Source organism: Epinephelus fuscoguttatus, linkage group LG2 (genome assembly GCF_011397635.1).
Source record: "Epinephelus fuscoguttatus linkage group LG2, E.fuscoguttatus.final_Chr_v1".
NCBI lineage: Eukaryota > Metazoa > Chordata > Actinopteri > Perciformes > Serranidae > Epinephelus > Epinephelus fuscoguttatus.
The window spans coordinates 47,734,010-47,746,774 of NC_064753.1; the positions used below are offsets into that span (position 1 = coordinate 47,734,010).

Sequence of the window (12,765 nt, forward strand, 5' to 3'; positions counted from 1 at the left end):
AATAAAGTGTGTTTTTTTTACAAACTTGACACCTTTGCGAATCACTTGAGGTTAATTCAGAATGGATCCACAACTAAGATTAAACTAACACATTCATTACACAGATTTTAGGAAGCAGACACGCTGTGCATTTGTCTTCCTCTTTCTCTGCATGTTTAACGATGACGTTAATCTGATGATGTCCAATTCAGACTTGTGCCACGTTAAAAGTGACACGGAAATGTTCATGTTCGACCTGAAAGATTGTCATTGACTTTCACATAAATGTCACCAGAGTGCTGATATTCAGACAAGAGGCCGACATGTTAAATTGTGCATGTGCATGTCTGAAAGAGGCTGTGTGTTTTTACGCAGTACATATGCGCTCTGCATTCATGTATATCAAACATTTTTCGAGCCTTTTACTCACACACACACACACACACCCAGTTTATCCAGGGCTGTGTGAATCTGTCCGGCTCTGTTTCCTCTCCTTCCGCGGCTGATGATAAGCATGTGATTATTGCCTGCTGCTCTGGGCCTGGTCAGCTCTGATAGCCTCCCTGGGATCCATCAGCTCTCAGAGCTCACACACACCTCAAACACTTTACACACACACCTACAGCAGGCCCCAGTAAATCTCCATCACATGCAGCCAGGCAAATCTTGTGTAAGCCACATTAATTTGATGAGCATGTGAAGCTCAGCTCTGGTAGTTACCCCGCATGCTAAAGGAATAAGCCAACATAAATCAATCTAGTTTAACAGAGTATCAGACACACAGCCCCGGTAAGTTTGAAGGAGGGCTCTGAGAAGATTGTAGTATGTCGCTTAATCTCTGTAAATAGATATCTGCTTATGTTTGCACAATCTGTTGGAGACGAGACAAGAGTTTGGTATTGGAAGCATTTAGATTTCTATTTGGAGTCAGTTTGTGGTCTGAGTTATGGCTAAGAATTTTCCAAGTCGACCAATAGTCATTGTTTAGGTCCATCAGTGGACTAGTCTCCTGCATGTTTCCGACATTAATTTAATGATTAAATGATATATTTTGGTGGTTTGAGTTGAAGGTGTGAGAAAGAATAGTATCAGTAACATTGTTAACACTGTGCTACATTACAGAGAAATACAAACCGTACTAATGAACCTTCATTAATATAGGCCTATATTTTATCTCCAAGTGCACGTCACACACTGAGCGAGCCGCCTGTTAATGACGCTGTGGGCTAATGGGCATGTAGCTACTTCCATGTATTCCCTGTATCATTCTTGTATCGAGTCTGACCTCCCAACCTTTTGTGTTTATTCACCCCAAACAACCAATGTACCAACTGTACAGTGCCGTGAGATGGACCTTGGACTACATAGCACAGACCTTTGCTGTAAGCTATAGCAACAATGCACCAACTGTGTATATAAGAGTGTGCCAGTGTGTGTTTGTGTTCAGCTCAGCCTCTGACTGAACACTCCAGAAACAGTCCTTTCTGTTATTTTCCTCCAGTGTTTCTCCTTTTCCTTTGTCTTCTATGAAGCAGACCCATAAAGGCTTTGAGTGTTTTTTGCTCAGGTTGACCCATTTTGAACTGTGAATGAAGATAAATGCATGCTGAATGTAGTGCAAATGGAACGCGATCTGCGGGAGGTCACATTGTGATCAGAACTCAGTCAGGTGTAAAATGCCACCATTGCAATTTGGCATCGTCCTTAAGAAAACAATCCACCCAACATATTGCAAGGTCACCTACCTCCACTTCTTCCTGCTATTTCAAAGTGCCTCTCAAAAAGCAACAGACATGCCCTCCCTCTGGAAAGAGAAAAATAAGTAGAGCCGATACAGCTGCATCGCCTCTGGAAACTCTCAAGGGGTCGCTACGATGTGCACGACGGGTTAGCCGAATGCTAATAATAGCATAGCCTGTCTTGACGTAATCCACATATCAAAATCTGATCACCGTGCAGGCAGAACCAAAATTAAAAAGAACAGATTGCGTGTTTATAAGGGTGGAAATCTGTATTTATGTGTTAAATGTGCACACAACAGACAAATGGAATTGTTTCTCAGCTTATTTATACAGGTTTTTAAATCTGTGTGACTGAGCTTGAGCCTACTTTTCACTGTCTAAACATATTCCACCTCCCGTCAGGAGAGCCCTGCAGAAAGTCTGACCTCCAGGGAACCTATCTCTCGGCTCACCTCTGCTCAGTTGCTCTAACAAGCTCACTGTCACACATTACCTCTGGTGCATCTGCCAGTCAGCAGCTTCAGGATAAAGCAGCTGGAGTTTTGGGGGAAGGGGAAGAGACACAGTGAGCTGAAGCAAATTAAGTTTTCAGCCTAGTCAAGATATCAACTGTGTTGAAAAGTAAGAATACACTGCACTTAAAATGTTGGACACTTGAAGATCCCAGCACTTAACTTTACTCACGATTAAAATTTGCCTGAAGAAGCAGATGAATATTAGAGCCAGATAATAGGGAAAGTCAAGTGTACTGAAGGTAAAATAAGACATGATGCCAACACTGCAACAGAACAGCAGTTTGCTCTGAGTGACCTCTGTTCAGAGATGAAGGCCTCATACTTGCATTTAACCGTGTCATTTAGTTTGTTTGCTGTCTCTGTCATGTAGCTGTCTGTCAGTCACTCACTCAGCAGGGAACAGCACTTCAAAGTAAAAGCTCTGTCCCAGGAATTCACTGTACTTCAAAATAAAGTGCATCTTTTTGAATGCACTGTCAATTTGGGTAGCTCTGTTTGCTCTGAAGAGCGAGCAAGTCCTGCATCTTTAATGTTTGGTGATCCAGTCAGAAAGTTGCTTGAGATTTCTGAAAGTTACCACCCCCTCCAAAAAACACACATGGAAGCAAAATGCATCTTCTTAGCCATTTTGTTCTTGGGAAATCACTCCATTTTAAATATGATCATTTCACTTTAGTCAGAGAAAACTTTATTTCCATTTGCAGTGTTATATTTGGTGGTATGGCTCTGTTCTGGGGCCTCTCTAACTTCCCTTGGGCCTGTACAAAAAATCTAAGACAGAGAGAGCACACCTCTCTGCCCTTCCATGCGTCTCCATGGAAAGCCTAAGCCAGAGAGAGAGCAGCAGCAAAGACCCTCAGGAACAGAACAGAGCAGCATCAATGACAAACAGAAATGACATTGATAAGTCAGACAGCTGCTTGAGATCAGCTGATGTAACTGGGATGTGAGCTGAGCCTGACATCGTTCATGGTAACAGCAGTTTGTCTCGTCTTTAAAAGAAATGGTAACTTCTGCCAACTACGAGCAAATTACGACAACAGCACTTGGGGAAAGAGCCAACCAAAATGCGGCGGGACAAAGGACAATCATTAAATCTGTGCTATCAGCTTTCATTACTAAAGACTTTGGGCATGCTGATTGTTGTTTTTCTGCACTCGGGGGACTTGACATTGCAGATGTGAAGCTATAGTAAAATTGGGCCGAGTGAAATTTAAAGATCATTTGAACTATTCAAACTATTCTATCCAGACATTGATTTTAAGCTGTAGAAAAATGATAAATAAAAGCAGTGTTTTTTTTTTTAATGTCATGTAATAATCCAGAATTCTGCCAGCAGGTGAGACTTTGCCCCACATGCCTCCTCTATGTAGGAAGACTGAAATTCTGGTATAGCATTTCTAAAGGGCTCCATGCTCCAGTGTTTCATATCCACATTTCTAACATTCTTGGTTATCTCAACATGCACACTCTGTGATTACTGTTAATCTTTTCACCTACAGATTAAAAGTGCTGTTTGGCTCCTAAATGTAAAACTTATGTCCAACAAAAATGTGTTGGTTTATGGCTCTTTGTGAGTACATATTGTCCTCTACCTCTCTGTTTAGATTCGTACCTGGGCCCTGGTCACCTTGCAGCGCCACCTGTGGGCCTGGCAGGCAGAATCGGGAGGTGAAGTGCCAGGTGCTGCTGTCATTCACCAAAACAGAGGTGGATCTTCCAGAGGAGGAGTGTGGTGAGGACAGACCCCAGCTGGAGAGGCCCTGCAACCAGGGGCCGTGTACCAAAGTTCCAGGCATCTCTGCAGGCCTCCAGGACCACGGGGCCCCTGACACACAGACAGAGGAGCTGCACAGCTGGGACTACAGGGGCTTCACTGCCTGCTCAGCTACATGTGCTGCTGGTGAGGTTTCTGAAAAGGATGTTGGCAGTGATAAGGCTCTGAACTCGTCTGTCCATACCTATTGTCAGTTTATGTCCAACTGGTACTTGTCTGTGTCCTCTGCCCAGGGAAGCAGACAGCCGTTGTGAGGTGTGTTAACAGGAAGCAGGGTGAGGAGGTGGAGGACTCTCTGTGTGATTCATCCAGCAGGCCGCCAGTGATGATCCGCATCTGTAACCCTGAGCCATGCCCCCCAAGGTGAGACACAACGAGGTCACGAGCCATACAGAAAGCTCTCAGACCATGAAAAATCAAACTACTGTGAGGAGCCACTCCGGCTGGACGCCCAAGGTCTCTCTGTGCTTGTGCCCAGTTTAACCTTGATCTCTGTATCACACGTATGAATGATAGTGATGTATACAGGGATGAATTGTGCAGTTATGAAGTGAGCCAGGTGAATGACCACTGATAGATAGATAGATAGATAGATAGATAGATAGATAAATTTGTGCATTTGATATGTGTTTTATCAGATTATAACACTGGAGGGCATGGTGGATACCGGGTCAAAACCAGTTTTGATTTAGTGAGTCATAGCTGTTTTTCCCAGCGGCTTTTAGGCTCCAAATGTTGGTGTTTTGTAGCAACCCATTAATGTTTTCCCAAACGTGGGTGTGTTGCATCGACTCGTCTGTGTTCTCCAGCAGCAGCTTATTAGGCTCCTAACTTGGGTGTTTTGTCGTGACCTGTCTGGTTTTTTTTTTAGTGTCTTTTTAGACTCCAATCATGGATGTTTCATAGTGACCCATCTGCGTTTTTTCTATTGACTTTCTAGGTTCCAAACGTGTGTGTTTAATAGCGACCTGTCTGTGTTTTCTAGCAGCTTTTTTAGGCTCCAGTAGTACGTGTTTTGAAGTGACCCATCAGTGTTTTTTCAGCTGCATTTTAGGCTCCCAGCATTGGGGTTTTGTAGCGCCCTGTTTGTTTTAACATTGGCTTTCTAGGTTGTATAGCAATCTATCTTTTTTAGCAGCAGCAGCTTTTTAGGCTCCAAACGTGGGTGTTATGTAGCAACCCATCAGTGTTTATCCAGCAAGGATAGTGCTGCGAATAGTTGTTTATTTTTACCAAGACATTGCTGCATTTTCTGCTGGGATAGTAGCCCCAGAAGTGGTTGTTTTTTACAGATCCATTGCTGCTTTTCCTGTGGGGACTGTGTTCCACAAACCGGGTATTTGAAGCCAAAACATAATCTTTTCCTAACCATAACCAAGTGTTTTTTTGTGCCTAAACCTAACCACAACATTGTTGAAACGTCAAGCCTTTTTAAAGCTATTTTATCCAGCCACTGAGCTTAAATCGTAAAATAATGAGAAATAACAGAGGCATCTGTGAATGTTTTATGTCATGCATTAATTCAGAATTAGTATACTACTCTTAGCACCACTACAGCCACTACACTTTTTCCAGCTGCCAGCAGGTAGAGTTCTTCCCAGCTTGCCTCAGATGACCTGTCGTCTCCATATCCAGGTCACTGGTGATGCTTTAAAATTCAGCGAAGTCCAGAGTTTAATTTCAAACTGAGATTAATTACAAAATATCAACAGTAAACTGCTCCTTGGGGCAAATTTGTGATGTATGAAAATTGACTTGACTAAATTGGGTGGAAATTTGGGGTTTGGTAGCACTATTAGGTGCTGCACCTCAATCAGGGAGCGTATCTCAATGATTCTGCTGCGTTTGCCAGCACCCAATGAGCAGGGAACAGGAGCTCATGTTTCTTTTCCACAGCTTAATGAGATTTGAAAGAAGGGAGGAAAAAGGCCTTAGAACATCAAAGCTGATGTCAGCAGTCTAGACCCAGAAACCAGGAGATAAGGATCAGACAACCAGCGCCTTAATTACTTTTGCAGTTCTTAGAATTCGACCCAGTAATTTTCGACATACACACCAAGCAGGTGGTTCCAATATCACCAGCAAACTCCCTCTGTACTTTCTACATGCACAGAGAGCAGAAATGTTGCACTGAGAATGAACCATAAATTCTAAAACTGTAAATCATTTTCCCTACCATGTAAGAATAACTTGGAAATGAAGTTCATTGATGGATTTCAGAGGAAAACTAAACAGAACTGCCTGCGTCGGTTTGAATAAACACTGGGATTACAGCTGGGAGTGCAGTCGGAGGGTTTGGGACTTTTGCAGAGGGCTGTTCCTTTGTAGACTGATTTATAAGCCATATTTGGCCATCCAAAACAAGCTCTACCTTACTGAGTAAACACAATAAGACATGCAGTCAGACTGGAGCTGGTGGTTGGGCTGGTGAAGAAACGCGAGCAGACTGTGTGGCTCCTGGGTACAGGGACAAACCTTTATAGCAACACTAATGTATCTTTGGCTGAAAAAATACATCAGTGATTCAACATGTTAGCTGAGAGATATGTTTGTGAACTTTTCAGTATTTTAGTCCTCACAAAGTCACTTGTATTAGGTAATTATTGTCACCATTCAGCTAATAGATCATTATTAATTATTTTTAAGTATTTATAAAAACAGCAACATATTTTAACCATGACCATGGTCTTTAACTAACCAGAACCAAGTAGTTATTTTAGCCCAAACCACTCTGTGTGTTCCAGTACCCATACTACCTCACTATGTAGCATGCCAGAAAAAGATTTAGTATGTCCTAATACATAGTATGTCAAATGCAGTTTGCCAAAAATACCAGAATGTCCACTGCAGAGTTTGCAGTGTGCAAGCCAGCATGCTTTTCTGGCTATTCTGACCCACAATCTTCTGCACAGCGGACGATACGTCACATCGACTTAGCTGCAGAGCACGAGTGAGTGGGTATTGCCAGTGGAAGGATATTTGGATGGAGCGCAGGGCAGACTTTTTAAAAATGTGGAGCGCCACCTTGTCTCCCGCTCTAATTTCACTTCTGCAGTGCTCACACCATGAGTTCCAACTGAGTCGGGTTGTGGGTTTTTGGTTATTTTATTGTTTTTACTATTTTATTTTGAGTTTTTTCAATGTGCACTTTACACATATGAGGTGACAAAAAAGAAAAGAAATACAGTAACAACAAGATCCCCTTCCCACACCCCCCAAAAAAAGGTCAGGATATATTAAGTATATGGCAAAAATGATTTGATTTGGGCTTTGGAACACAGAAGAAATGTATATCTCCTTCCACGTCCTTTATGCAGGGCAGAGCAGCACCTATAGTGTGTTCAGCTAAATGATACACTCTCTGCAGGGCCTTGTGGACCTGTTTGGTGCTGGTTCCATACCAGGCAGTGATTATCTCCGTCAGGATGCTCCCGATGGAGCAGGAGTAGTAATTTCTCAGTATTTGAGGGGATACCCGGAATTTCCTTAGGTGTCTTACGCCGGAATTCCACTGGTCTGCCGTCCGTCAACACCCACCGTCTGCGTTTGCTGCGCGGAGCGGTGCAGCTCTGCCGGACAGCAGGAGTCACGAGGATCCCACGAGATCTCGCAAATTCACACATAATCGCATGATATAACATGATGTAGTTTCTATAAACAGAACACAAAACCAGAGTAGTAGGAAGACATCTTGGTGCACCTCCATGATTAGTATCTCCTTGTCCATGGTGTCAACGGGATGAAATGACGTCTGAAAACCTCTGACCTGTTGACTTCAGGCCTGTCTCCACCCATTATGACGTTTTCAAGGTGTAGTGCAGGGAAATATGATCCGCCATGAACACTGTGTATTTTATTTTGAAAATTAACCGGATGCTTTATTTTGTTTCTGTGCATGACTTCCTGCCCTGCATGCTCTGGGCTGAATTGCTGCGATGTGCTCCGGCGTCCGGCAAAAATAGAAGTCCTGTTGCAGAGGGCTCCGGAGCGCCGCAGCTTTGATGGAGGTGGAACGCAGCACAGCCGCAGCCGGTGGAAGAACACACATTGACTAGAATTGAAACGTGCAGACGTAACCAACACGCATCTGGTGGAATTTGGGGGTTAGGTAAAACAGTCTGTGCCTTGCCTTTGTCCCCACTGCGTCAGTATGCAGCACCCAGGTCAGACCTGCAGTGATGTGGACACCAAGGTATTTAAAGCTATCCACCCATCCTACTGGGCGCCTAGCTCTGCTCCCTGCAGGAAGAGGAGCCACTGCTGTCGAGCATGGGGATCTACACCTGCCACCAGAGCTCCGACTGCAGGTCGAAGGTGGCAGTGAAGCCAGATATGGGTCTGCCGACGGTGCGCTGCGCTACCATCTGATATAGAGGCGTCAGTATTCAATTGAGACTGTGTATATACCAGCCAGTTAATAACTCCTTGTAATCACATTAAATAGCAGTCCATGTCTGTGATCACACCAAATGTATACTTTACTGGACTACACATGAACTGTACTTAAGACCACCTTTTCACCTGGGCACAGATCGGACTACCGTGCCCAGGTACGGCACACAGTCTTCACACTAATCAAACGAGCTGGACTTTAGGGTCATCCGTACTCAGATCCAGGCCTGGGTCCCTGATGTAAAAGCCCCCTAAGTCTAATGTAGTTGCTGAACAAGACCAGCGATTCAATAATTACTTGGCCAGATGCCTGGCTTTTAAAACTTTCCAGCTCTGGAGTCCAGAGTTTGAGTTTAGTTGGATTTACCCACCTCTGTCCCAGTCAGCTCCGAGGCCAGCAGGCAGGTCAGCGGGTGTATTAGTGGCAGCCAGCAGACTTGTACCTTATTTTGGCCCCTTGTCCCTCTGGCATTACTGGAGACACAGGCTGGATTCTCCTTCAGCTCTGGGAAAATGATTACCATGCAGCTAATAATACACAGCTCCTACATTAAGCAGCACACACAAGTGAAGGGCCGAAAACAGTGTATGACCTCGATATAGCATGACTCTGGCAGAAAGCATAACTACAGTCATTTTCCAACCTTGATTTCATTTTCCCATATCTTTCCTCAAAGGACACTGGCAAGAATGTCATCATTTGCCTTACTGTGACTACTGGCTTCTTTCTGGCCTGGTTGCTACAAAACAGTTGGCACAACAAGCCGATGGATCTTCCAGAAATCAGTCTCCAAAGTAGCCAAAGCCCCATCTCCCTCTTTCAACACTCTGATTGCTCACTTTGATCTGAGACCTAAAAATGAAAAGACATGGAAACTGATCAAAAGTCAGATCTTTCTTGTTTAGTTTAAATAGTCTCTGCTGTTGCTGTGCTCCTCCTCCGTCAGCAGCTGCCTGTGTGTATATGCCTCGATGTAAAGCTGTGCAAAGTAAGCTGTCATCGTCATCTGTGACAGAAACGGGTTAAGAATAGAAAGAAAATCAGCAAAGAAAAATGAACAGACATCACTTGGTTTCATTTCAGATCTCTAACAGAAGGAAGGGGAATTGGTGGATTGCCCCCTCTGGGTTGGGAGAGAGTTACTGTCCCAAGCGAGGGAGCTCAAGTATCTCTGGGTCTTGTCCAAGAGTGGGGGTAAAATGGTGCATGAGATGGATCGGCGGTTTGGTGCGGCATCTGCAGTGATGTGGGCGCTACACCGGACTGTTGTGGTGAAGGCAAAGCTTTCGATTTACTGGTCTATCTACATCCCAACCCTCACCTATGGTCATGAGCTCTGGGTAGTGACCGAAAGAATGAGGTCATGCAAACAAGCGGCCAAAATGAGTTTCCTCTGTGTGGTGTCTGGGCTCAGCCTTAGAGATAGGGGGAGGAGCTCAGGCATCGGGAAGCGTTGGTACAACACCGCTAATTGACGTTTTTTTCCTTCAACAATAAATGCACGTGGTTACATCAAGCAACAAAAGCACAAGGTTGGGTTTACGACAAAAGAAGAGGGTTTGGCTTCAGAGTCATATGGGTAGCGAACACTGGCCTCACGGGTGAAAGTTGATGGTTGTTGGATCCATCGGCCAATCCTCCCACCTGCCCTACCCCTTAATTTACCTCGTTGCCCAGCTGCCTTTCCCCCTGGTGCCACTGGGCACCATTACAGGATAATGTGACCGTCCATGCTGACATGAAAAGACAGCTTTCTGGTTGGTGTCTGGCACTGGAAGTCACTGACAAAGCGTCAGTATTCGATGTCTTCAAAGTGAGACCGGGTTGTCAGTAGGGATGTCACGATTATAGATTTTCTTGGTACGATTATTGTCAGAGAAATAATCACGGTTTTACGATTATTATGCATTAATTAATTTCACACTATAAATGTGTAAAATCACATGAACACTCCTGATAGATCTTTAAGTTTCATTTATTTCCATGTGCTCCTGCTTTTTCTTTTATCTCTCAACACAACAGTGATGGTTATAAGTACGTGTGGCGACTATTTTGTTCATGTATGAAAATATAGTAGCCGTACAACCGGGCTTGGTAAAGTGTTTTTAAGTTGATGTAAAAATAAACGCCGAGCATTTGTGAAATCCCGCACGTGGACGTGAGTTTCTGCCTGTCGTCTTACTCCAAAGAGCTACACGGACCCAAAACCATTACAACCTCACGCTGTGTGCACACAAACTGCAAAATTATCCATTGAGACGAGCCTTAGCTTGTCACGTTGCACTGTAAGCCCAGCTCGTATCATACCACCGCGCCATTAATTGCAAATGACATGCTAACATATAATTTTTTAATTCAGTGTTACATTAGATGAATTGAGATTGACGTATTTTAACCCAGTCATTGTGCATTGTACAAACTGGAAAGCCGTCGTCAACAATGACCCCTTGGTCATTTTGCGATAGCCAAATTGATCCCACACGGCTGACTTTATCCATTTTTTGGGGGGGAATAAGTCTTCTTCATCCATACTTCATCACTCGGAGACGCCGCTTGTGTAACTTTGTTTTCGTTCCGTGCGAGTTGCGCTGACCTACTGTATATGGTTCCGTGTCGTAGCATAATCTTTGGAGAGTGACGGTGTTGAGGAATCTTTACGAATAATTAACCGTGGCGTTTAAAATCGCGGTTAATAGTGAAATAAAGTAATCGTGACATCCCTAGTTGTCAGCAGCGGCTCTGTCAATGCAAACTAAACTCCTTTGAGGTACGTCAGAGAATACTGATGTTTAATTCCTCTAAAATAGAAAATATTTAACTTTTTCATTTATTTGCTGGTTTACATTGTAAAAAGGACAAGAACCGACAGCATGGTGTTTGTTAACCTCAGCTCTAAAATCACTGGTAAAACAAAAAGCTCCCTAGGGCAGTCTAAAGGTCCAGTTCAAGCCATTTGCTGGAAAAACATTTGGTGACGAAGCTGATCACACGATGCAACAGCAGCTGTGACCACTACAGATCTGTGTATGTATATACTGTATGGATGTAAAGTAATTTCACTTCAATGTAACGTAATCGTGGTTTGCAGTAACGTACAATGCCATCACTTTCTTCTTGTGACTGTTTTGTACTAGATGTGTTCGATGAGCACAGGTTTTAGTTTCGGTCACTGTGCAGGCACAATGGTAGCAAACCTGGCAAACGCACTGTGATCAAAAGGCAGCACTCACCTGTGCAGAGTCACAGTGTCTGGCTGTTGTCTGTCAAGAAGTCACTCCAGCATGTAATTGTTGTTTTTATATTTCTGATTGTGCAGTAATTAAACAAACCAGATACAAGGTGTAAATTAATCAGCCGTATTTTTCCACTCTGGATGCTGTTCCACTGATTGTAATCATTATGCTAAGCTACACTAACCACGTGTTGACTCCAGCTCCGTAGTTAACACACAGACTGATGCATTCTTCTCATCTCACTCTCAGAAAGATAAAAACCTGAAGATGAAAACCTGCACCTGCCCATACCCGTAAAGCTCAGTACCAGAACCAACCAATTACCCATCATTATGTTTCAGTCAAAGTGAAAGTATGTAAATGTCTCGCAACCAGACCCACGCCCATGATTAAACACACACAGGCTGCAGTCACTCACATTAAGCTGGGTTCATTGTTCTTGAATTACAAATCCAGCGGAAGAGACGTGTCTTTCACTGGCTGCACTCTATGCCGGGATGGCGAGAACATTCAGTCGCTGCCAGGTTAGGAAACATTTTAGCATGCTCCTTCCACCACCATAAAACCTCAAAAGGATCCTCCCTGGGTGCCTTGAACTCAATGTAGGCTGCCACCTCATCCTCGGGTTGCAAAGTTTCATGGCTGGAGTCCTCAACATTGGTGATGAATGTGACCAGGGGGTCAAAGGTTACACTTGTGTCATTGACTTTCAAAATAAAAGGAATTGCGACTTGTTAATAGTGATTTAGGATGCTTTCAGACCGAGAGTTGTCTTGCCTTGTGTGAGAAAGCTGCTCTTGATTGGTCAGAATTTCCATGTGGGAAAAATCCAGGAAGTAAAGCAAACGTTGAAGAAGAGTACACTTGCAAGATAAATGTGACACTTTCTAATGTCACAATGGAGGGACAACTACGCAGGTTGATTTTAGCGCTGCTCATCGTGGACTATATTGCTGTCATTGTTCATTTTAGTCAAAGCATACAGTTTGAAAACGAGGCGCGGCTCCAACTAGAAAACAATGTTTTGATGCATTGGATGTGCTGAATGTGCATATTAAGGCAGTACAGGAGGAGGTGCACATTAATAATCCTCCAGGACTGTAACATGCTCATGTTTAACCCAAAC

At 43.8% G+C, this 12,765-nt stretch overlaps 1 protein-coding gene across 1 annotated transcript in view; it reads left to right on the top strand.

The window, feature by feature from the left end:
• The window catches only part of adamtsl3 (ADAMTS-like 3), a 315,217-nt gene that overhangs the window by 262,565 nt on the left and 39,887 nt on the right, over positions 1–12,765 (top strand). The window contains exons 16-17 of the mRNA XM_049561501.1: positions 3,844–4,139; positions 4,247–4,376. Of these exons, the coding sequence (XP_049417458.1) occupies positions 3,844–4,139; positions 4,247–4,376 (426 nt within the window). The remainder of the gene's footprint in view (positions 1–3,843; positions 4,140–4,246; positions 4,377–12,765) is intronic.